This window comes from Globicephala melas, chromosome X (genome assembly GCF_963455315.2).
Source record: "Globicephala melas chromosome X, mGloMel1.2, whole genome shotgun sequence".
Taxonomy (NCBI): domain Eukaryota; kingdom Metazoa; phylum Chordata; class Mammalia; order Artiodactyla; family Delphinidae; genus Globicephala; species Globicephala melas.
The window spans coordinates 23,174,117-23,200,813 of record NC_083335.1 but is presented as its reverse complement, the minus strand read 5'-3'; the positions used below and the strand labels follow the sequence as shown (position 1 = coordinate 23,200,813).

The 26,697-nt window shown below is 37.9% G+C and overlaps 1 protein-coding gene across 2 annotated transcripts in view; it reads right to left on the bottom strand.

Moving 5' to 3' along the window:
- Positions 1 to 26,697, bottom strand: part of TENM1 (teneurin transmembrane protein 1) — an 806,315-nt gene that overhangs the window by 170,947 nt on the left and 608,671 nt on the right. The window contains exons 6-9 of one of the 2 annotated variants that reach the window (XM_070044740.1): positions 19,486 to 19,671; positions 17,892 to 17,915; positions 15,901 to 16,047; positions 4,462 to 4,678 (exon numbers count right to left, since the gene is read on the bottom strand). In XM_070044740.1, the coding sequence (XP_069900841.1) occupies positions 4,462 to 4,678; positions 15,901 to 16,047; positions 17,892 to 17,915; positions 19,486 to 19,671 (574 nt within the window). The remainder of the gene's footprint in view (positions 1 to 4,461; positions 4,679 to 15,900; positions 16,048 to 17,891; positions 17,916 to 19,485; positions 19,672 to 26,697) is intronic. The other variant, XM_060293028.1, reaches the window with a different exon arrangement.

Below are 26,697 nucleotides of genomic sequence, written 5' to 3'. Positions count from 1 at the left end.
GTGCTGGATTAAGTTTGGTCCCAACTCTAGAACTTTTCAACTAAGGCTAGGGATCCCACCAGGAGCAGGCACAAGAGGCAGCCACACCCACACCCAGCAGCATTGCTGCAAAGTTTTAGATCTTTAAATTGTTCTTAAAACTTACTCTAAGTGACAAAGAATCGTCAAATGCCTCTCAACATACACATCTTTCTCATAGAAAGTGGACATTTTGCTTCTACTATGGTGGGACATGGGGGTTTATTACTCTAAGATGTGAGGCAGAATGTACATCAACTTATTCATGAGGTGTCCACAGGTCCCTCAGTGAACTAAGGGGGGAAATATCCTTCCATTAATGTGGTTTCTGGTTTATGTTCTGTCCCTTTTTTTCTCTTTTTAAACCAACACAGCAAAGGTTCAAAAATTAAGTAAAGAGTTAAGATTGGATTTTTAAAGACTCTCAGGGAAACAGATCAGAAAGAAAAAAAACGAACACTTGTGGCCTTTCCATGAAAAGCTATAGAAGCTGTGTAGTCCAGAGGTTACGAACTCAAAGGCCAGCAGGGCCAGGCAGGACCCTGAAAGTGAGGGAAGTGAGTCAGGTGCAAGGGAAACAGTGAATGGTGAGCTAGAGAGGCATGTCATAGTCATTCCAGAGGGGTAACTGGCCCTCAGCTCTGGATGGCCTCTACCAGAGATGTCAAGCTTTGTCAATTTTCTAGAGAAGGAAGACATTCCAATTTTTATGTTAGATCTCTTAGTTTCTAAATGTTGGGCCAAACAAAATACATCTGTGGGCTGATATTAAGCAATGCCTGATGTAGACACTTGACATGGATTGATGTGGGGATCAGCCTCTCGTGGCTACAAAACAGACAAATGAGTTTGGCCAGACCTTGCTGTCAGCGGTTGCACTAACCCCGGTAGGATTTTGTTTTTTAAATGCACTTCTCCATTAGTGATGATGAGTGAAATGTCCGGCTTTGCAAATTACTGCTGTCGTTTAGTTTAATGTACTCTTGTTTTTACATATTTATAAAAACCTTTTACATTATTAATAGTGATTAAATGCTTAGACACTGAAGATCAATAATGCTTCTGTTCACCTATTTACATTATTAAAAAGTAATAAGTCATACAGGGCACGTAGAATATGTGGTTTACTTTGTAGTCATGTTTGGAGTCGACTGAAAACAAGAAACTCAGGCTACAGGGTAAAATGTATTTAAGGAAAAAATGGTAACTGACTTGGGCTTGCTGGAGACTCTACCATGGGCAAGTGGCATGTTCCCAGTGACATTACACCATCAGGGACACAGGAGGTCTAATGTTCCATGTGCTCTCACATGCCAGTGCAGCAAACTCAGAACAAGAAAGGCTAGTCTCATTTGGTTGCACAAGGATGCACAGTTATTTAACCTTTATCTGTCCTTGTAACAGTTAGTCACCTATATGCCACCATCTTTAGCTCAAAGGCCTCTGATGGTGGCAACACTCAGCAGCAAGTCCTCCATGCAGGTCACATTTTGCCAGTAGGCAAATGAGCCCCTCGGCAATGCCGTCTTCATCCACCTACTCAGCTATCACTCAATTATGTGGCAAAAGCCAAAGAGGAGAATGGTTCCTCTGATTATAGTACCTAAGTGTTCTAGATCTGTCTGAGGAGAGCAACCCCACAGTCACAGATGGATAAGGGTCATAAGTCTTCAGCAGAGCTTTCTAAGTAGCCAAAGTGGCTCAGCATAGTGGTTTAGAGGTCAGGCTCTCAGTATGAATCTGCTTGGTTTCAAATCCTGGCTCTGACACTCACTGGCTGTGACCCTGGGCAAGTGACTCACTTGAAATCTCAGTTCTTGTTTTCTCACCTGAAAAGTGGGGATCATAATGGTGCCTACCATATCGGGTTTTTGTAAGGATTAAATGAGCTAACACATGTAAAAGCTTAGTAAGAGATCTGACACATAAGAAGTGGTTAATAACAATTTACACGTAGCAAAAGGCCTGTTTTACCAGTTGTTCAAAAGTGTTCTTCTACCAAGAAGCTCATTACCATTGACTCAGAGTTTGTAAATAATGTCACTGAAATGTGTTAAAATGAGCTGGATTTCACAATATCGCTCGGTTTCTAAGTTTCTTGTGTTAACCCAGATGTCACTCATCCAGTAAAAATGAGATCTGAGTCACTAGGCTCATTTAAGGACAAGTTGAAATGGGGCAGCAGTGGTATAACAGAAAGATTATAAGAGTTGCTACAAAGAAACTTGCTGGCTGTGTGATGTTGGGCAAGTTATTTAATCTCTCTGAAGCTCAATTCCCTCACATATAAAATGCACCAAGACAATACCTACTTCACAGGGATACTGTGAGGCTAAGATGAAATAATGTATGTTTGAGAGCTGCACAAACTAAAAAGTACTATGGAGATGTAAGAGCTTGTACCTATTATTACTTATACTCTACATGATCAGAATTGGATTGATTTTATCCAGAGATAACCCGAATAACACTGCACGCGTTGATTTTTTAAAGGAAATATAGTTACATTGCTTGTCCTCAACCGTTTCCCTTGGAAAAGGCCTGCACCTTTTCTGACAGATTAGACATGTGTGTCAGAGCGGAGACCACTGGAAGAAGGAGTCGTTCTGAATTCAAATGTGACTTACAGGCCAAATGATAACTTGGAGCCTTTTACAAAAGAATGAGGAAAACTCAATCAAACCAGGAGGAGGAGAAGGGCATTAAGTACCACAAGTAATAGGCTTGTTCACTCTGTGAGTGGCTGGCAACGCTGCTGAAGCATGAAGCTGAACCGCAGGGGCTGGAGTTTCCCTTCACTTTTCTAAGTTTATTGCTCAAACGCCCTCCTCTGGATCACAATGACTTGGCTCCTGTCTCTCTCAGGTCCTGACTTTCTCCCTTTGCTTGAGTTCAGTGAGTCATTTAATACATATCTCCGTGTCATGGCGGTGGTTATTTCATTTACCTATTTTTTTTTTCTTTTGGACTGACTTTTCCTTAAGCATGAATAATGCTTTTTGTTTCCTTTGTTCGTCTGGTGTGCAATAAGTAAGGCTTCACTACCTCAAGAATTACTTTGACTACAGCCGTTTGAAATTACCCCAGAGTTGTTAATGAGCTGGGGGAAATACTTCAAAATGGGGATGACTGAGTCTCTTGGGAGAAGGCAAACTTTGACTAGATCCCCTGGCAGAAAAGGCCTTTCTTGTGATGCATTGGCAGTTGGTTTGGGGTTCTGTCAAAGATTTAAAAGGTTAGAACTGCACATAATAAACATAATGAGAAAGTTTTAAGTTTCACTAACAGTTCTAGTGTACAATCTGTGCGAAGGATGCTGAGTGTTTTAAATTTCCACGCACATCATTTTTTTTCCCTTTCCTCGTGTGTATAGGTCAAGATTGAGTTGTGATTTTCTTAGATTATCACTCATATCAATATAAACTCTTGACCGAGTTTTTCCTGGGGCCTGATAACACCCACCAGGATGCAACTGAGTGGGTGGGATGTAGACAGGAGCTCCTGGACAAATACTTTCCAAGTTTTTTTTTTTTTTAAATTTCTGTTTGTAATAGTCTAGAAGCTAGTGAGATATGAGAAACAGTCAGAGTGAAGGGAAGAGTTTATATTCCATGCTTGGGGGAGTATTTTTCTCTTTCTTCCTTTGGTCCTTGTTGTGTCTGAAGTGAACCTGCAGCTGCCACAGCCATCTTGCTACCAACCTAAGATTGAAGCTTATGCTGAAGATGGTAGAACAGAGAAATGGAAAGGACCTGGGGCCTAGATGATGTTACTGAACCCTTAGGTCAGCCAACCCCCAAGCCCAACTGCTGGACTTTCTATTCTGAGAGATAAACATCCTTATAGTTTAATAACAATATTTACACATGTTGAATTGTGGCATGAACAAGGCATGAACATTTTTAAGAGATCAGAAATGTTGACTTCAGTGACTTACTTATATCTAGTGCTAATGACTAAAATATATCATTGCTGAAGATGAAGCTGAGAAGAACAACGAGCAAATTCATGTTATTACACTTCAAATAAGTAAGTTAGCATTTTAAAATTTCTTCATCTTATGGGTTGGACTTCGGTCTCAGGTCTTTAGTGACAATTCACGCATTTGAGCTTGCCTAGAAGACAGATTTTCACAAGTCTTGCATTTCACATTGGGACATCAGACTCACCCAACTCATATGGAAACATTTTACACCATGGAATAAAACTTAAAATTTGGCTTTTGAAATTCAAGAATTTTTTAAGGGATCAATCCAAAAGCTGAACAATAAATTTGTAAATTATACTTCTGTTTTTGTCATTAAAAGCCCCATTTATACTTTACTACGAATAATACACTTCATGTGTTGTGTGTGTGTGTGTGTGTGTGTGTGTATCTTCCTTTCACGGTTAAGGAAAAACATGACCACTGTTCATTAAGGAATAGAATAAATACATATATACCTGCTGTCAAATGAGACCTCTGGAGGAATGACATGAGTACTGTCCTTGCCAATGAGGAATTTGATTCGATCATAGAAGAGTCTCGAAGTGTGCTGAGAGAAGAGCGGCTGGCTTTGCTGAATGAGGTCAAGAGGATCTGGTGAGCCTTGGCAGAGAGGACTTACATAACAGTTGCTTTGTTGACAACAATCGGGGTCCACACAGTCAGTCAAACCATCTGAAAAAGAATTTTTGAAATTTAGTGTCAAGAGAAACAACATAGTTAATAACATGCACAAATGGAGAAATATCTAGAATATCGCCAAAGGTAATGGTCCACATTTTGAGTTTAGAATCTATTAAATTCACATGTCTCTCATGAATTATCACCCACTCTGAATTTACGTGGCACATCAGTGAAATTCAAACTATTGTGTTCATAAATCTTTCCTGAATCCTCCAGCAGTACTACATTGTTTAGCATTTGAAGAGAGTATTCTGTTAGTTATCACTCTTTTGAAGTTTCTTTCTTCCTCCGCAAGACCATTCCTCTGGGATTGCAACTATTTCTTATAATTTTTTGGAATTTCTCACATCATGTACATTTATGAACACATAATTAACAAATGCTTGCCAACCTGAATTTGTATTTTTAAAAGATTCTCCCAATATACTTGTCTATTCCTAATTCCCACAATAGAAGCTGGTATTCTGATGGTGACAAAGTGTCTAAAGCAGGGCAGTGATTTTCAAACGTGTAGTCAATTACCTGGGGAGTTTATTCAATTTGTATATTCTTGAGTCCCGCCTATTGAAGCAGAATTTCTTCAGAGCCCAGGATTATGCCATATTTAATCTGAGTGATTCCGAAGCATACTAAATTTTCAGAACCACTTTTTTAGGAATCTGTAGAAGTGACTAGAGCTTACTTGTTCCTAACTGCAGTTATTTGAAGCAAATACTAAGAAATTTCCAGTATATAGTGATGAATGGCTCTCTTTCATTTCCTAGGCCTTCACCGTTTACTCCAGACTCCTGAATCCATGGTTGTTCCAACAAATAAATCACATAAAAGCTTCATTCTTTGGTAGAGGAATGATGTGGGACACAGGGGTTACAGGAGGAGGGGAGACTGTTGAGAACCTGATATAGTTGTCCCTCGGTATCTGAAGGTGATTGGTCCCAGGACGCCCGCGGATACCCAAATCCGAAGATGCTCAAGTCCCTTATATAAAATGGCACAGTATTTGCACATAACCTACGCAAATCCTCCCGTATACTTTAAATCATCTCTAGATTACTTATAGTACCTAATACAACGTAAATACCATGTACATAGTTGTAAATACAATGTAAATGCTATGTAAATAGTTATGAGGCATGCGCCAAATTAAAGTTTTGCTTTTAGGAACTTTCTGGAATTCTTTTTTTTCCAAATATTTTTCATCCGTGGTTGGCTGGATCCAAGGATGCAGAACCTGAGGATACGAAGGGCTGACTGTAGGTGCACAACACTGTGTTAGGTGCTTGGGGAGGGAAAGAGGTAAAAAAGAACCCTTTCCCTGTTTTTAAGAGCTCAGAACTTAGGAGGAATAGGTGCATAAAACAGCTGACTCTTACACTAGTTAAACCTGCAATAAGTGTTATAAGAATTACGTGCAAAGAGAAGGGGTTGGAGTGATTATTTGAGCATATGGACACTTCATTCCACACCCAATAAGCAAAAAAAAAAAAAAAAAAAAAAAAGTTAAAGCCCTTCCATGGTCCTTAAAGCAGGCCAGTAGCTCTAATTCAGATTTTTTGTTTGTTTGTTTTGCGGTACGCGGGCCTCTCACTGTTGTGGCCTCTCCCGTTGCGGAGCACAGGCTCCAGATGCGCAGGCTCAGCGGCCATGGCTCACGGGACCAGCCGCTCCGCGGCATGTGGGATCTTCCCGGACCGGGGCACGAACCCTTGTCCCCTGCATCGGCAGGTGGACTCTCAACCACTGCGCCACCAGGGAAGCCCTAATTCAGATGTTTAACAAGGGTAAATATAAAGATGCTCATCTTCTTGGCTTGCAGTGGAATAGGGAGGTTCAGATGGATTACCCGTTCCTTAAGGCTGATGATGAAAGTTACTGGCACCGGTTTCACGCGGCTCTTTTGCTCGCTCTCTCTCCTTTACATGGCTGCCCCTGTTGAGCTGGAGGGGGAAGCACCACAGCTGGGGGCAATGAAAGTCAGGAACACCAAGAGAGCAGGCGTTTGGAACAGTAGCCCTAGGGCACCCTGGAAATATTCTTCCCCACATGAGGTCCTTTCAAATTCCCTGTACCACAGACACTACTTTGATTTAAAATGCAGTTTGCTGCTTTCTGGCCTCTACCCTGTTTGTTCAGTGTAGTTCTGCCCCTGATTTTTACTTCTCTGTATATATATTTCTTTTTCACTGATGAATAACTTTTGTGTGCATTAGTTTCCCTAAGAAGTTCCCTTCTGCTGCCCTTTCTCCCCTCATTCAGCAAATTACATTAACAGATTTTCTATAGATTTTAGATGCCACTATCACCTCTCTCTCCAATACATTGTTCTCAGCCTCCTATTAGCACATTATCTCTTTACTCTGCCAATTAAACATCTGGATGTGCTGGAAAGCTGGCAAAAATATCAATCTGATTTAAACAGTTTTCTGATGTCTGGAATTGATGCATAATATACTAAACAATGAAAAACTGCTTTTCAGATGGCCAGTCACCTTTATCTTTCAATCGGCAGCAAGTGCAGTAGTAATAATCAGATTGGGCATTCACAGGTTTCGACCTGTCAACCACACAATTCTAACTTATTTTTGAAAAGAAATAGATTTTAAATAAATAGTAATGCCCCAACGATCTTCAAAACCGGATTCTAAAACTAAACACAGAGCCAATTCAAAATTGGGACTCACATTCTCATCTAGTTATGTGCTATAAATTCCAAGTTAATGTTTCATATTCACTAATTGCCTATTATACAGGGCTGACCCTCTAAGACCTCTGTTTTCTGAGAACAGCAAGACTTCTGTTGAATCTAGAAAGGCTGCAGGCAAGCAGACCAATAATGGTATGCAACCCCGAATTATAATTCATAGGTAAGCCCAGTACATGGGCAAAGATCTACTTACCAATTATCACATTGGATAACACTCCATACAGTATGTCTAGACTGTTACAAAGGAGTGCAGATGATATCACACTGCTTGTGTGGGTTTCCTTTTTTCTTTTTCTTTTTTTCTTTTTGGCTGTTAATGGTTCTTTTATCACCCTGAATTGGAAGCTGTGGCACCCTTGACAGCCAGGCTCAAGGTGTCAGATATGGACATATCAAATGTTAGCTTACTTTACTTTTAGGGCCTGTTCCCTTTAAAGGAATAAAAATAAAAGCTAGCAAAATAAAAGGGAGGTTAAATTGTCTTGAAGGACTAAACAGGGCATTCACTGGTCCTAGCTTTGCCAGCCAGTTAGGGACTATGCCAGCTGGCTCAGTTGGGGTTGATGAAGGTCAAGGACACTGGTTTCTTCTGTACATGATCAAGTCACTCACTATTAAACTTTTACCTACTAGATGTATGCCCTTGGTTGAAAGCAGGATTGGACAAGGGAATATGAACAATACAGGGAAAACCCACGTTTTCCTAATCCTTAAAATGAATTTACAAATATATATCCTCTTAGGGACAGCACCCATATTATTACCTTGATAAAAACGGACAGCTAGTTCCATGGCAGGCTATCCAAAAGGATTTGGCACCACGTATAGATTAGTTAATATTTGTCAGGTATGGCACTAGGTACATCTTCATGTAGTATTTTAACTAAATCCTTGTGACAACCCTGTTAGGTAGACATTCTCATCTCCATTTTATAAATAAAGGAAGGGAAGCTGAATGTGGTTGGAAGAAATATGGGAGTCATATTAACACCCAGTGCTCTGACTACAAATCACACGTCCAACATCACCATCCAAGAGGTATGACTAGTACTACTGACCTAGGCTGTAAGACCTCCAAGTGACTGATCAATGTAGGATTTAGAACACATGAAGTGGTTAAGGTGAAAGAATCAGACGACTTTGATTCTAATCTTGACTTTGCCACTTACAATGTACACGATCCTGGACAAATCAGTGCAACTCCTGGATTCTCAGTTTCCTCATCTACTAGATGGGATGAGTAGAATTGTCGTAAGGATCACATGCTCTCATAATCATATCAGCATCGTGCTTAGAGTTTAGTAGCTAGCACTCTCGATAAATGTTAGCTCTTGCCATTAACCAAATTATAGACTGTACAGGCTACAAGGAGCCTAGGGATAGAGTCCTGGGGTAGATGCCAATGGTCTGCAGTGGCAGCTGAAAATGTTCAGACTCACTTTTATTTAAGTTGCCTTATCACTGGCCAGAGGGCAGTTAACTTTTCTGTAGCATATTCAGGTCGTTAGAATGTGTTCATTTTGTGAACTCTGCTTGGTTAGGTTGTCAGATAGGTAGGAATCTATGTGGCTCTAAACAGATACTAATGCTACAGTAAATCTTTATTCATTGAATTTCACAAATTCAGAATTTGTTATCATTTGGACAGGGGCTGGACTGAAGCTTAACCTTTTCAGCATCGATAGAATAGAGCGTCTACCAAGCAAATTAATAGTGAAAAAGAAACTGAAGGGCTGATCATTCCAGTGATTCAGTTGAACAAAATCTTCTCGGGCATTTTAGAAACCTACAAACAATGGACTCATTACAAATCATTCATAAATTTTTACTAAAGCAGGCCCTCTACTAGGCACTTCTGGTAGCTTAGTTGTTGTCATTATATGCATTGAAGGTAATATGACTGTATTTCCTTTGGAAATAGTCTCTAATTCATCTTTTTTCATTTATTCAGGCTGACTTTCACCCTAGTATTTTGCTGTATTGGTAAAAAGAAAGTGGGAGAAGTTCAAGTGCACTTGGTACTGGAACTGCCCAAATCATTGTTATTGCTATAACCTATACATTTACTTTTTCTGCATCAGGAAAGTAAATTGTTTATATGCCACTAATGTTCACGTCCTCCCCACCTGCCATCAATGGCTTCCCAAATCGCTCAGAATAAAAGCCTGTGTCCTGACCAAGACCTACTTCCTCACAGTCTGGTTCTTTACCGTCTCTCTCTTACCTCTCTGACCTTACCTCCCATTACCGTATCCCACAACCCCCTTCCCCACTGTTCCTACGCCTCGAATCTTCTTTTCTCCAATGTCAGTATGGCTCACCCCTCACCTCCTTTAAGTCTTTACTCAAGTAAGGCTTACTCAGTAAGGCTTCCTCTGGCCACATTATTTAAAATGCCACCTCTGTCGCACACTCCCTATCCTTTTTTAACCTGCTTAAAAAACAATTTCTCCATAACACTTACCATCTTCTATCAGACTATTTAAAAAAATTTTTAGTTTATTGTCTGCCTCTCAAAACTAGAATATAAGATCCATGGAACACGGATTTAGTCTTTTTTATTCATTGCTATTTCCTCAATGACTAGAATAGTGCCTGACCCCAAGTAAGCTTTCAATAAATATTTACTGAATGAATAAATGGATGTCCTAAAAGTCCTATTTTTAGGACATTTATAAATGCACCTAGAGATTAATAAATGTTCAATGAATGCATCAAAATATGTAAAGTTACAAATAGATTCTTCATTGATACCACATCTTTATCACACACTTTATATTACTGTATTTCAAACATTCTCATTCATTTTCACCACTACAAAGTAGGAAGATGTCAAGTATTACTAGTCTTAGTCGATAAATAATGTGACAGATCCATTATAGAGGGGTTAACTGAGTTATAGCGTTTAAATGTTCCAACTTCCACTCGTATCTGGAATCACTTGGCAGTTTAGGCTCTCATAACTAAGTGATGATCTTCTAATAAATGGGTTCCTTGGAAATGAGGGGGGTATGGTCAGAAGAGAATAATTAGGAATATGCTTTCTGTTGCCAGGTCTTTTTTCCCAGCCAAATCTTAAAAGTAAATGCAGAGAGGGGCCCTTAAACAGAGCAAATGTTACCAATTCATTGCTCCTTCTATTTCATTTTCCTATTTATTAAACCCTGCAGCATGCTGGTGACATTCAAAACATGAGGCTTATTGATCCATGAGCTTATATGTGTTCATAATTCACCCATGGTGCTGATTTCTAGATCTAGAAACACTGCATCATAAAACAGGCTTGCAAATAGCTATTGTTCTTAATGAATGGTGACTTGTTATGAAGAATGATTCCTGGAAGATCATTCTCTTTTAGGCAATTAACTTATTGATTTTACCAATGAATATGAATATAGACCACCGGAAGAGTTTATATAAGAGAAGCTTGGACAAACATGTGACAAACACTTAAAAGATTGGGGGAAAAAGAGTGTTTTGATTAAACACTCTTATTGTACGTCTTTTTAACCTCCGTGACAATCGTTCCACAGTATCAGAAGTCATCTTCCTTCCTCTATGACTTGAGGGACTAAACTGTAATCTTTGATAGCTGAAGATCTTTAAAAATTTACAATGTTCTGTATAATCAGGCCAGTGCCTACCTTTATATTCTCATCTCCCACCAATCTCTCCCTGACTCATTGTATTCCAGCCACAATGACTTACCTTTCACTTTCTAGAAGAGTCTAGTATATTTCCACCTCAGGGCATTTGTACATGCTGTTTCCCTGGCCTGGAACATTCTTCCCCTGACTCATGTGAGGCCTCCCTTGCCATATAGACCTGGTTAGGTCCTGCTATACATGTTTATAGCACTGTAAAAACTTTACAGCACTCTAAACAATTGTAAATATATAGTTATTTGTGTGCTTTCTTGTTTAATACCTAAACCATAAGCTCCATGAAGGCAGAAACTTGTTTGGCATTTTCTCCTCAGTGTCAAGCACAATACTCGGCACAAAGTAGTAATGAATGAATGGAAAAGTAATGAATGAAAGGTAAGTAACTCTTTGAGTCAAACATTTGGATCAGCGCTATCCAATAGAACTTTCTCCATTGATAGGAATGCTCTAGATGTGCACCAACACAGTAGTCACTAGCCTCATGTGACTGTTGAGCACTTGAGATGCGGCTAGTGCAACGGAGAAATGGAATTTTTAATGTTATTTAAATTGTATTTAAAGAGTCATATGTGGCTAGTGGCTACCATATCAGACAATGCAGATTTTGGTATCTCCAAATAGATGTCGGATGGTCTATAAAACTTAGCCAAAGAATACAAAGAAGTTGGAAACTTTTATGAAGTCCAACTTATCATTTTTTTCCTAGTGTGGTTTCTTTCCTAGCTTTTATGTTTAAGAAGTCCTTTCCAATCTTGAGATCTACCATCTATGTTTTCTTCTAATTGTGTTTGAGTTTTCTTTTGCCTTCAACTCATTAATCAGCTGCAGTGTTTTTATTTATTTTGTTTTGGAATAAAATATGAATTGAAAATCTAAGTTTTTTTTCCTTAATAGTTGTCTCAGCACCACCTATTTCATAATGTTTCTTTTCCCCAATGATTTTTGATGCTGGTTTTATAATATCCTAAATATTTGTACTGGGGTGTGTTCCTGAAGCTTTTATTCGGTTGTACTGATCTGTCTATGCTTACATCAGTACCATTTTGTTTTAATTATCATAGTTTTAAAATATTATTTTAACATCTGATAGTTCTAGCTTGCTCTTACTATTCTTTGTTTTAGCTATTCTGATTCAGTTAATATAATGTCTAAACTTTTTTTCTCATGTCAATTCATATGTGCATGTAATGTATGGTGATAATATTTTTCAAACCCTAAATCAGGACACATGATGAACACATGAAAAATGTGGTCACCATAAGGTTAAGTCTCCTCTTCCAAGCACAAGGTTGTGTCCATGGTATGTGCTTGTTGACTAAAGGGATACATGAGGTCAAGACATTTGATAGATTTGTGATTTCTGTAGTAATTAGTTCTTAAATATACAATGTAAAAGACAGTTTTCAATTTTTTTGCATGTTAAGAAAAAAATCCAAGGGTTATTTGTTCTTAGCTCTGTTTTTATTATTCAAGGAGCTCTTAGGTAGCTCCTAGACCTGTGTCACCCACATATTCAATGAGCCCAACTAGTTACTAAGAGTCACAATGCATTGAATCAGAGTGTAACTAAAGTCAAAGCTTCAGGAAGTAGCAGTAATACTAATGAGTATTCAAAGCTGATTAGAATGCAAAAAAAAAAAAATCCTGCCATTCTTTAAGTATCAGCAATGATATGTAGTAATCAGGAAGCAGCTACTTGAAGCAACTGCTTGAAAGTGATTTTTTTTTTTGACTGGGAAGATTTCTTAAGAATTAACATTTAAAAAATTAGGACCACTTTTTTTTCCCCCAAAAGGTTCAATTGGCACTTTCTGATTTAATTAAAACTCACACACATACATGCACAAACAAGTATGCAAATATTAATCATTAGGCATATACAATCATTCTGGATGGCTGGAAATGAATCCAGCCATTCTGGATAGCTGGAAAGCTGAGACCACCAAATGCAGGGCATTTAATATATTCTTAGGGATGTTACTTAAACAGTATAAAAATGGATTTATTGTCCAAAATCTTAGTCATGAGGCTTTCAGAGGTTATTTAATCCATCTTTCCATCTCAAAGTAGAACTAAATATTTATTTGTCATCAGTATCATCTTAATCCTACCAAATGAAAAAATGGTAATTGAATATCTCAAGGAGCCTCCCCCTGCTACTCCCTAAACAGACAATCATAAAAATACACTAAACTCACATCAGCGTCTTTGATTTTTGATTCCCACGTAGATACACAATTTTAAAGGAATGTTCATAGGTCAATACACATTCAGCAACATCTTCTATACCTTTTGTATCTATATATGCCACAGATATTGAAAATTGATAATCCATTATTTCATTAATATTTAATTGATCCATTCCTTAAACATTTTTGGCTCCCTTGAGGTGACCTTGACGCCACAGAAAATGCTTGATAATTATTCAATTATTTTTATCAAGCTGTACTTTATTAAGCAGGAAACTTATTTTAGCTCAACCCTGAGTCAGAAATTATACTTGGGACTTCCCTGGTGGTACAGTGGTTAAGATTCTGCCTGCCAATGCAGGGGACACAGGTTCGAGCCCTGGTGCAGGAAGATCCCACATGCCACGGAGCAACCAAGCCCGTGCGCCACAACTACTGAGCCTGTGCTCTAGAGCCCATGAGCCACAACTACTGAAGCCCGCGTGCCTAGAGCCCATGCTCTGCAACAAAGAGTAGCCCCTGCTCACCGCAGCTAGAGAAAGCCCGCGTGCAGCAACAAAGACCCAACACAGCCAAAAACAAATAAATAGAGAAGGAAAGAAAGAAAGAAATTATACTTGCATAGGTTGTTAATGTATTTTCTGAGCATAACATTTTAATCAATATATCAATTGAGAAATCTCCATTACTGCCTCCGATCTTTTTTGGAATGAAGCAGACCACCTAGGTTTACACCCTGGCTCTATCGTTTACTTTCTATATGATCTTGAGCAATTTATTTAACTTCTCAGTGCCTCCGTTTCCTAATTTGTAAAGTAGCGTTAATAGTAGTTTCTACCTCATGAGGATTAAGTGAAATTATTCACATAAAGGACTCAGCACAGTGCCTTGTACATAGTAAACCCTGAATACAAGTGAGCTAATATTATTAGTAATTATATTGGGCATCAAACTATGGACTCTGGGTCATACTTAACATGTAACAAGGAAACAATATAGACAGGATATAATTTAGTGCTTGATTGTATGGTGCATATGATAAACACCATGGTAGGCTGGGGTGGTGGATGTCAGAGGTATCATGGGAAATATGGCTTGAGTTGGGACTTAAATGATGAACTGAGAATGATGGGTGTAGAAGACGAGTCTTGAAAAAAACAAAAAAAGAAAATGAGTCTTGGCGGACCACAGAAGTCAAGTAAATGGTTGATTAGTGTACCATTTAACTGAAAATCTCACTCTGGCCTCCCCAACAAAAATTTCAAATTAGATAGGAAGTAAACAGTCTCTTCAGAAAATGGTCTGTTATCCTAAATTTAGTGTGTGTGTGTGTGTGTGTTTGTGTGTGTGTTTGTGTGCATGTGTGCGTTGATTGGTGTAGTTTATCACCCTTTAAGTAGTGCACATGAATTATCTTGTTTAATTCTTATAACAACCCTATTAGACAGTTATTATTATTATCAGCCCCATTTTGAAGATAAGGAAATTGAAGCACAGAGATAGCAAGAAACTTTTCCCAAACCCTACAGCCAGAAGTACATAGCAGAGCTAATATTTGATCCCAGAAATTCTAACTTCAAAGCCCTGTGCTCTTAATCAGAAAGTTGCTTCTACTTAAAATTCATAAGGTCTTATAACTTTTAAAGGTAAACTGTTAGCCAGAACAATAAAAGAGGACACTTTTACACCTAATTTGGTGCTTAAACGATGATTGGTACCTTATTGTTTTAAGCCCCATTTGGATTCAAATGACAAGGTATATAATTGTCTAAGCACAAATAGAAACCTTGAGGAGTCAAATGTAACAACCTACTTCATTTTAAGTCAATATACAGAAATTAGAAATAAATTTTTTTGTCAATTTCATGTTTTATTGAGTAGAAAGTAAGAGGAAAGTGAGGATTTGTTGTTTTAGGCTCATTCAGAGGTGATTTGGCTGTTTTGAGGCCTGACTGTACAATGTATTAGATGCCTTTGTTTGCTTGATTAAAACAGAAGTGGTTACCCGGAGGCCTTGGAGCCACATACGGCTTTCTAAAACATGTGCAGCTCTTGAATTAAATGTAAAATACTCTACTGTGAATTGTCATGATGCTGTGTCCTTTGAAAGATGTAAAGTGGTACTAAAAGGTAAAGACACAAGAGGGAGCTCTAAATAACTAAGAACAAAGAAAACTACCTCACGATGTGTACAGTGCAAGCTACACTAGCATCTGACAGTTTAGACAGTGGTACGCTGATTTAATTTAGTAGAATAAATGCCACAGATATGGGAAGCAGCATGGTTGTAACAATTAAGAAAACAGAAACTGAAGTCATACAGCCCTGAATTGGAACCTCGGTTCTGTTACTTTCTAGCTGTGTGATCCTGGAAAAGTCACTTACCATCCCCACTCCAAGTATTAGTTTTCCCATTTGTAAACAAGGAAAATAGTACCTATACCTGATAACGTTATTGTGAGAATTAAATGAGATATAATACATGGAAAGAGTTTGGAGTATTGCCTGGTTACTGTAAATATTCAATAAATTGAGATTTACAAAATAGTGTGACTTTATAAGGATTCCTAATTTTCACTCTTGGCCAGATTGGTCATCACTGTGCTAGAGGCTGGGCTATTCCTTTCTTTTATGAACATTTAATAAATGACTCACCTCCATCATTGTCCAAGTTATCTCCACAAAGCATTTCCATGACAACATTGCAGCCTGTCCCACTCCAACCCACCTGACACACACAGTGCCAACCATTTTGATCCAGGGTACATCGCCCATTTCCAAAGCAGAGCCCTGGGCAGCCATCTGAAAAGACAGCAGAGAGTAACAAATTCAGAGATATCAGAATGGGTTTGGCCAACAATGATGTATCTGCCTAGAGGGAAAAATCGAATCATCTGGGCTCCATTCAGATGAGGTGTTGAATAAATGGAAGAGGAGCTTGCTTGCTTATACCACCTTCCCAGGGAACTTGTTATCCCTTACTCTGCTGTGCTTTTCCTTAGAGAGCCAATTAAACGTTATTAATGCTAACCCCAATTCCCAACCTCTGATTCAGACAGGATGAAAACTATGATGGGGACAAGACATGTTTTTTGTTTCTTTTCGAAAAAGGTATCTCCTCATCTCAATCAAAACTGGATGGATGATATTGTATCTAGTTATGACCAAAAAGTTGGGAAAAGACAGCAGTTTCTATGAAGAGATACTTCTCCTAACAACTGCTACTTTGTGCTGATTTTTCCCTTGTGATATGTTGCTTCAGGACTTAGGTATGTTGGTATACAGTTCAGACCATTAATTGCCCACATGGTGCCTTAGAAATGTGCTGCAGTTGCTTTACACCTATTCAGCTCTTCTCTTCAGGATTATTATTGATCTGAAAGCTAAGGATTGATTTTTTTACTTATCTGGTATCTCTCTCAGAAACTAGCATAATAGTATACCTGTAGTAAGTGCTCAACAAATGTTTATGGAATTAATGCACACCAAATTTAGACTTTCAGAATTCTAGAGAATAACTGGATAAATATAGTCAAGAGGAAATTATAATGCTTAAATGACTTCTATCCATTGATAACCCTAACCACAAACACTAACGACGGTCTCTATTTAGACTTTTAATTTCTCAGGGATGACCTACTCTTTCTACCAGTGGTTCAGAGATAGGCTATTCCAAAGGGCAACTCTGCATGTCCCAAGTGCTCAGTGGGCAGATGAACAGAGAGAGCAATAATGGCACATAGCTTCTGGAAATTTCCCCAGTAGCAACACAGGACCAGATCTGGATTTTACAGGAGAGAGTCCAATCAATATTCTTTCCATTTTCTGTCTTTGAAAGAAAATTCCAGCAGTATAAAAAGCAAAAGAATTTTTAAAAAAATCTGTAGAAGTAATCCAGTGTTTCTTGCAAATGGTTTTCCTAGCAACTCTCAACAGACCAGAGGAAGAAAAGACTTTAAAATAAAATGACAGATGGCTGTTAGAAAATATGAAAAGATTATATATATATTCCTCACTCACATGTGTAAGATTAAGAAAGAAATTTATCTAGTTCCATTCTCATGCACATACAGTGGATAAAGAGAAATTAGGGATAATTTGAGTATGACATTTTCAACCTTCTGAGGCTGAGGTAATGAAAGGCACCAGGAAATCTGACAGAAAAACCCTTGCAGTCTCTATTGAATGCAGATCCCTGGTGGGGATGGATGATGAGGTACTAACAGGGGAATAATTCTTCTGCCCTTGTAAGGATACTCTACACGGACTTAAAGCTATATTGTTATGTTAGAGAGAAAGTTCAGCTGTCTACCTAAACCTAGTTTATTTAATAATTACCTCTCTGTCATATAAACAGACACACACACACACACCCCTCGACATCAAGACAAAGAAAAGTAATTCTTAAAACTGCTTATCAGTCTATTAAACTCTACGGCAAAAAATCAATCTTTGATATTGGGAAAGCAAATTACTTTTAAGTCTATTACAGCATGAACCTGACAATATTGCACTTAAGTAAGACTGCCAACATTAAAAACAACAACAACAAACAACACCCAAACCCCACCAACACTTCCTTTCCCACATGCATATTTTCGGTTTAAAATATTTTTCTGTTATAAAACTAGAGAGAACGGGCTTACCTCGGACAGCATCTAAGTAGTGAGCTAAAAAGGGGGGAAAAGAGTGATTGAATGAATTTCTGGGAGACCAAAGCTATACAACAAGTACTAATGGTTTACCATCTGTTGCCTGGGAGAACAGCAAACTGTGAATTCTGAAATGCCTGCAGCTCAAAAGTTAGTACACTGGCCTGTGTGGTTTGTGAATAATATTTTCTGTGGGAAAGATATTAATGGCTTTTCTGTAAGAAACTCTATTAGGCTTCCTAAAAAAGTGTCATATTTCATTAAAAGTATAAGAACTGCATTTTTACATTTCAGTAATAACTCATGAAGGAGTGCTAGCTTGAACTTCTTATTAGTAATATCTTTAGAAGGGAGTTCTGGAGTAACCACCTTTGGTAATCATGACAATATTTAAATCCTCCTATGTGAAGGCAATAAACTTACTCTAGTGCAGGAATGTAATTACTTAAGCTGCATCTGAATCTCACCCCTCACCACCTTTTTAATGAATCTTAAGTATTTTCCACAGTCACAGAACAAGACTGACTGTAGTTGAGTAGTAATGCAGTTTATTAAAATTATGTTATATATATTATATATACTATACATTACTTTGGCAGGTTCCAACCATTATAACAAAAATCACCTAAAAATGAAAGCTGTAGTACAGTCTAGAGGGAAAAAAAAGCCCATAAACAATGAACTGTGTACCCAGAGGCCCACGCTTGCTTTTGCACTGTATGAATTCTCTGTGTGCTCATAGAATGACACTGGAACACTCTGTTACTCACTTTCCTTAGCTGAACAATGGTAATCATACTTGTCCCTCTGTATGCGCAGGGAACCTTGGTGGCAGATACATGTGTGTGTCAAGGGCTTTGATATTTTTCTCAGAAAAAAGTATTTTATAAATGAAACTTTCATTATTATTAGTGTTTTTTATGGTGTGAAGACCACGTGATAGATTAATTATTACATAGACTTTCTCACATCCACAGGTGTTCTCCCAGGAAGCAGCCTGAAAATTAGTGAAATTGGTGACAAGGGACGAGAGAGGGTGGATGCCTCGGTACGAACTCTCTATACTACCCAATAAACAATTCAACACAGATGTTCTATTGATAGCAGGTCAGGAGTGTCTTCCTTGTACACATTAAAGACAGCCCTTAATGATACTGAATGGCCCCTGATAAAGTAGTCCCATTTAATGAAACTGCCTCTAAGTGCTTTCAACCAAAACAACCTATACTTTTCAAAAGGAAAAATGGCCAGTGAATGTTAACTTTACAACAAAAGCACTTTTCTTATTAACTAATGACACTATATTCTAATGTATCATCTTTCATTTGAGTAACTCAAAGCACTTGAAAGCAGAAAATATAAAGAATAATGAAGTAATGAGAAAGGAAAAGACACAGAAATAAGTAAGATATTATCAACAAAACAGGAAACCTCCCAGTTAAGGAAACTTTCAAACTTATGGCCAGCCCTCCTACTTCTTCCCTCTTCCCATCTCAAATTCTACAAACAGCTTGGTGATTGACTTGCTAGACTGCTTTACTTCTTCAATTCATCCAATTTACTTTGTTCAAAGTATGGTGGTACTTACCGATTGTACAGTGGTCGCCCTCCCATCCAGGGCTACACTCACATTTTCCATCTTTGCATTGGCCATGCTCAGCACAATGAGAATGACAGGAGCGTTCTTCACATGTTGGTCCTACCCAACCTTCTTCGCATTGGCAAATTCCCCTTGAGCAGACTCCATGGCTACCACACTCCATGGTACAGAGCTCTGTGGGGAATTCAAAGAAGATGTATTTACATATTTTATTACAACCAGAGTCTACTCTTTCAAAAACACATTAGAATTATCAAAATCTCAGTCTATACCTGTATTTAAAATATATAATCAAAATGGCACAAAGCCCTCTAGCATCTGAGTGAATGTACAAGGAACTCTGTTAAAAAAGGTAGTTATATCTCTATGTATAAAATAAACTCTAAATCATATTGCTTTTGAGCAGTCCACAAAATGATAACAGCACTCAAGGCTTAGAAATGAAGTCAGTGCCAGACAAATGTCAAGTGGTTTTCACTAACATTCATTAAGATTACAGGTAATGTTGTAGGGATTTTGTGATGCTACAAGAAATCACTGGGGAAAACACACAGTGCCCTAATTTCATTCGGGTTTTACAATCAGAAAGATGATAACTTTCTAATAAAATTCATAATATACAAGAGGTAAAGCTGCCAGTGACAGTAATCAACTGCTTTCTCTGATCATACTAACAATATTTGCATTTATTTTAAGGATTTAAAATGACTCTTGGTTGATTAAAATACACAGTCTTCTTATCTCAAAATGCCATTCAATATTTAGCCAATATAATCAAGGTGTATTATTAGCTCTGCCCAGTTTCTCTCTTCTGTATCCCTGACTTTTTTTTTGAGAAACACTGAATATTAATAAAATCATGACAGTAGAAAACCAAAATAAAAGTTTGGTTAGCTTGTTTCTTCATAAAATTCCCTTGCTGGAGGAGCAGAAGGGAGATAAAAGCCTATCGAAAGAATGCAATAGGTTTTGGGTACAATTGGCCACATCCTTGAATGAAAAAGAGGGTGTGCTGGAAGCCAAGTTGTCTATCTTTCATAGTCTTAAATTCTGAAACTGGTTTTATATATTGACAGATATTGACATATGATGATATAAGTATTACCCTATATTACATGTAACAAAGCTCTTCATATGTAACAAAGGTTTCTACACTATAGGTAGCAGAGTTATTTTTCAGTAGGTGAGAATATTCTTCTGATAAAGCCATGATTATGAATTTTATTACTATCTGGATCAATATATTCACTAATTCATTCACAAGTATTCTTTGAGGGTCAAGATTTCATAGAAAGAGTAAACGGTTTGGAATAAGAATTCCTCTGCATAAAAGCTGCGTATCCTTAGGCAAATTACTAACATGCTTTCTTAATCTCTGCTTGTGTAACTACACAATGAAAGTAATAATATTTACACCTGACAGGGTCATTGGGCAGTTTGAGATATATTTTGGAGGTAGAACCAATATGAATTCCTTAAGAGAGGATGTAGGAAATGAAGGAAAGGGAAAAATAAAAGTTTTGGCTTAAACAAATGGGTGAATAATGCTGCCACTAACAAAATGGAAAAGGATAAAGGAAGAATAAGATGGAAGATCAAACAGATTAACATTGAGATAATGTATAGATAGCCAAATGAAGATGTCAATTAAGCACTAAGATATATGAATTTGACAGGCCAGGTTAGAGATATGAAATTGGCAACCATTAGCATATAGGTGGTATTTAGCATCTAAGTTTGAGACCAGATGATATCCCCTAAGGAATGAGCCCTGAGGTGTTCTGTGATTTAAAGATAAGGTAGAAAAAGAGGAACCATCAAAGGAGACTGGGAAGGAGAGAGCAGTGAGTGATAGGAGGAAATCTTATAGATTGTGGTACAGCTAAAGCCAAAAGAGGACACTTTTTCAAGAAGAAGGGGGTAGTCATCAATGGGACAGAGTAAAGGGCCAAAGTAGGTGATTAAACAGTTAATCTCACTAGGGGATTATAAGTAAAGAAAAAAGTATAGGAGACCCCTGTAAGTTAATGATCACTCAAGAAAGCAGGTTTGCTTAACCACAAAACCAAGCAGGCTTGCTTAGCAACAAAACCAGGTAACAGAAACATGAGACATGCCCCCAAATAATAAAACAATGGTGGCATGAGACCCACATCCTTCCCAGTGAGCTCAGTAAGTTAATGATTACTAGGACACGCTCCTCTGCACGCACTAAAAACAAAAATATAAGGAAAAGGTGACATTATACTAAAACCTGAAATGATTTAACATATTTTAGTATATGTTATTGCCTTTTTGCTCATTTCCATTGCACCATGACAGTCCCAGCTTGACCATGTAGGGACAAGAAAACTCCCCCACCCGACGTGGAGGAGGAACTGATGATGATGGAATTTTGATGTCTATTCAAGAATGAGGAAGAAGGTGGTTTTCTACCCCTCCCCACTTTTCCTTTGATCATAAAACTGCAGCCCACTAAGTTCTTGGGGTGCAGCACCCTCTCGTCCACCTGCTTGTAAGCCTCACAAGTGTCCTATTCTAATAAATCACTTCTTATCTATCACTTTGCCTCTTGCTGAATTCCTTCTGCGTTGAGACATAAAGAACTGGAGCTCCTCGGAGCCCCTGAAGTGCCACCTAATGGTTTCAGTTACGTAAAAAATATTGCTCAGAGGTCAAGGTGAGACATGGGCAGAGAAGTACCCATTGGATTTACCACATGGAAATTGTTGGTAACTTCAGGAAGAGCTGTATTGATAAAGTGGTAGTTGTAAAGCCAGACTGCACTGGGTGGAAGAGTGAATAGAAAACTGTGTGTGGGATCACCAGGTTGTGAGAAAAGTCTAGGACCCAGACAATACCAAAAAGGGGGGACTTAGCCTAATAAATGGTAGCTCAAGTAGGTTAATCTTGAATTAGCACCAACACTCTATATCTTGATTTTGAATCTATGATTGATAATTTGGATTTTGAAATTCAGTTCTTATAGTGAATTTGATATTGTAATTCTGCTCCCCTTAATGGCCTCCCTCAAGACACTAAAAGCTGAACTGAAAGGGCATTTCTAAGATTAGAAAGCTAAGTGGTCAAAGCCAATCAAGCCAGAGCTGACTGAAACAATGAGAGGCAAACATTTTGCATATATTGCTTTATACAACTATAAATTTTAGACATAGGAGTACATCATTCTGATGATTTCCTGAAAAGTAGTAGGACTAGATGAAATAGTATTCATCTAGTATTCATTCACTGTTCAGAACTAGATGAACAGTATTGGCAAAATGGCAGACTAGGCTATCTTTAAACCACCTTGATATAAACCCTTAGAAATGGTGAATATAATGTAATAATTTTTAAAATTGCATGTCTTAGTTCACAAGAAAGAGAAATTCTCAAACACTGGAAGCAAAGAGGATGCTAACAGTCAAAGACGTAAGCATATAAGTCAACCCTCTGGCAGCATAGAGGGGTTATTATACCCAGTAATGACCAGGGGATTGGGTATCTGTGTCCACAAAGGGAAAAGAGATGAGGTCTTTGGCCCATTTAAGATGGAGAGTTGGACGGAAACACCTGCAGAAAGCAAGGACAACCCCTGAAAAGCTGCAATCTCAATGAGATGGGGACTAATAAACTATCCACTAGCTCAGAGAGATGGCAAAGAAGCATTGACTATATAATAGTAACAACAACAACATCAACAACAATAACAATTGGGGGGTTAGAAGACAGTAGTGAAATAAAATATTACCTTATCATAATATGTGCAATGGAGTACCCTGTGTTCAATATTTCTAAAGCCTTGTATTTTTCAGGAGTTAGGTAAGAGATACTTTGTCAAGTATGCATATAAAAATGTAAAGGTGGAGCTCTGTTTCTAGTGATTGTGACCTAAATAATTTTTACTATTCTCTTCTGATGAGAACTAGAAAATCTAGACAAAATATATTCTAAAATTCGTTGGATGTTACTACTAGAATTCACAAAAGGGTAAAGAATTGCTGGGCCAAGTTCCAGCAATTATATTTGCTTATTATAAAGCTAGGAGAAAATGAAAACCCAGAGAGGTGTCTGATATTTTTGGATGCTTCTTTTCTAGAAGTGTCTGTCAATTCTGGTAGATGCAGCTGGAAGTTTCAAAGGTTGGGTAAAGCTTTTGTCAGTCTCATGGGGACAGAAAAAATACTTGACTGGATAATGGCTAGGAAATTTCCAATACTGAAGAAAACACCAAGCCAAATATTGAAGCAAAACTGAAGGAACAAAAAAGAGAAAAAGGCAGATTCACAATTATAGTCAGAGACTTTTATGACCCCCTTTCTCGTTAACTAACTGACAGAACAAGCAGACGACTTAGAAAGAATATGGAATATTTGACCAACATGATTAACAAATTTGATCCAATTGATACATACAGAACACTGCATTAAATAACTACAACATACACAGAAATTCCAAGTGCACAAAGAACATTTACAAATATTGACCACATGCTAGGCTATAAAGCAAGTCTCAACGTATTTCTAAGTATTGAAATTATATATAGCATGTTTTCTACCTACTATGGAATTAAACTTGAAATCAGCAACAAAAGATAATTATAAAATCCATATAATTTGGAAATTAAGAAATAGACTTCTGAATGAACTACAGAACAGAGAAGAAATCATCATGGAAATAGGAAAATATTTTTTTTGTTTTTTTTTTTGCGGTATGCAGGCCTCTCACTGCTGTGGCCTCTCCCGTTGCGGAGCACAGGCTCTGGACACGCAGGCTCAGTGGCCATGGCTCACGGGCCCAGCCGCTCCACGGCATGTGGGATCTTCCTGCACCGGGGCACAAACCCGTGTCCCCTGCATTGGCAGGCGGACTCTCAACCACTGCGCCACCAGGGAAGCCCAGAAAATATTTTGAAATGAATGAAAATGAAGGTACCACATATCAAATTTTGTGTAATATAACTCAGTCCCTATGTATAGGAAAATTTATAAGGTAGAACGGAAAACCACCTGGAGAACAATGACCCAAGCATCCAATTTTAAAAAATTAGGAAAAGAAGAGCAAAGTAAACTCCAAGAGGTATAAGGAAGAAAATAATAAGAGCTGAGATTAATTAAATAAGAACAAACATATGATAGAAAGGATCAACAAAGCCAATACCTGATGATTTGCATAGACTAATAAAACTGATAAATCCCTGATGGGGACTGACCAAGATGAAACTACAGAAGACCCAAATAACTAATATCGGGAATGAAAAAGATGACATTGTTGCAGATCCTTCAGACATAAAACATCATAAGAGGATATCACAAACAACTTTTTGTCAATACATTTAAAACTTTCAGTGGAATGGAAAAATCCCTACAAAAATACAGCTTACAATAATAAACACAAGAAAAACAGGAAACTGAATAGTTTCTATAAAAAACCTTAATAAACAATGAAAAATATTCCCTCGCCCACAAACAATTACAGTCTCAGATGACTTCATTTGTAAATATACCAAACTTTTAAGGAAGAAAAAATTGCCAATCTTGAGTAAACTTTTCCAAAGAATAGAAAAAGAGAAAACACTTCACAAATATGCTTTATGAGTCCAACATAACCTTGATGTAAAATTCTGACAAGTATATTATAAGAAAAAATACAGGCCAATCTCACTCATAAGTATGGATGCAAAAACTCTAAACAAAATATTAACACAGTAAAACTGGTATTACACAACAAGAAATTGTATAATGACCAATTTGTGCTTATTCTAGAAATGCAAGATTGTATTAAAACTTGAAAATCAATCATTGTAATTCATCATATATATGGAATAAAAGAGAAAACTCATATGATCATCTCCACAGATATATAATGAGTATTTGATAAAATACTAAACATTCATTTGTGATAAAAACTTATAGCAAATTAAGACCAAAAGGAACTTTAACTGATAAAGATTAGCTGCAAACCCCCCCCATAGCAAACATTATTTAGTACTGAGATGTTGAACTCTTTTCTTCTACTACTGAGACTGAGAAAAGATGCCTATGATCATCACTGCTATACAATATAATTCTAGAGGTCCTAGCCAGTGCAATAATGCAAGAAAAAGAAAAAAAAGTATAAAAATTGAAAAGCAATAAATAAAATAATCATATGGTAGTTCTATTTTTAGTTTTTTAAGGAACCTCCATACTGTTCTCCATAGTGGCTGTATCAATTTATATTCCCACCAACAGTGCAAGAGGGTTCCCTTTTCTCCACATCCTGTCCAGCATTTATTGTTAGTGGATTTAAAAATATATATATTTATTTTATTTATCTATTTTTGGCTGCGTTGGGTCTTTGTTGCTGCTCGCGGGCTTTCTCTAGTTGTGGTAAGTGGGGGCTACTCTTTGTTGTGGTGCATGGGCTTCTCACTGCAGTGGCTTCTCTTGTTGCAGAGCACGGGCTCTAGGTGCGTGGGCTTCAGTAGTTGTGGCATGCGGGCTCAGTAGTTGTGGCTCACGGGCTCTAGAGCACAGGCTCAGTAGTTGTGGTCCACAGGCTTAGTTGCTCTGTGGCATGTGGGATCTTCCTGGACCAGGGCTTGAACCCATGTCCCCTGCACTGGCAGGTGGATTCTTAACCACTGTGCCACCAGGGAAGCCAATTAGTGGATTTTTTGATGATGGCCATTCTGACCAGTGTGAGATGATACTTCATTGTAGCTTTGATTTGCATTTCTCTAATGACTAGAGATGTTGAGCATCCTTTCAATCCCACTACTGGGCATATACCCTGAGAAAACCATAATTCAAAAAGAGTCATATACCACAATGTTCATTGCAGCACTATTTACAATAGCCAGGACATGGAAGCAACCTAAGTGTCCATCAACAGATGAATGGATAAAGAAGATGTGGCACATATATACAATGGAATGTTACTCAGCCATAAGAAGAAATGAAATTGAGTTATTTGTAGTGAGGTGGATAGACCTAGAGTCTGTCATACAGAGTGAAGTACGTCTGAAAGAGAAAAACAAATACTGTATGCTAACACATATATATGGAATCAAAAAAAAACAAAAACGTTCTGAAGAACCTAGGGGCAGGACAGGAATAAAGACGCAGACGTAGAGAATGGACTTGAGGACACGGGGAGGGGGAAGGGTAAGCTGGGACGAAGTGAGAGAGTGGCACTGACATACATACATTACCACAT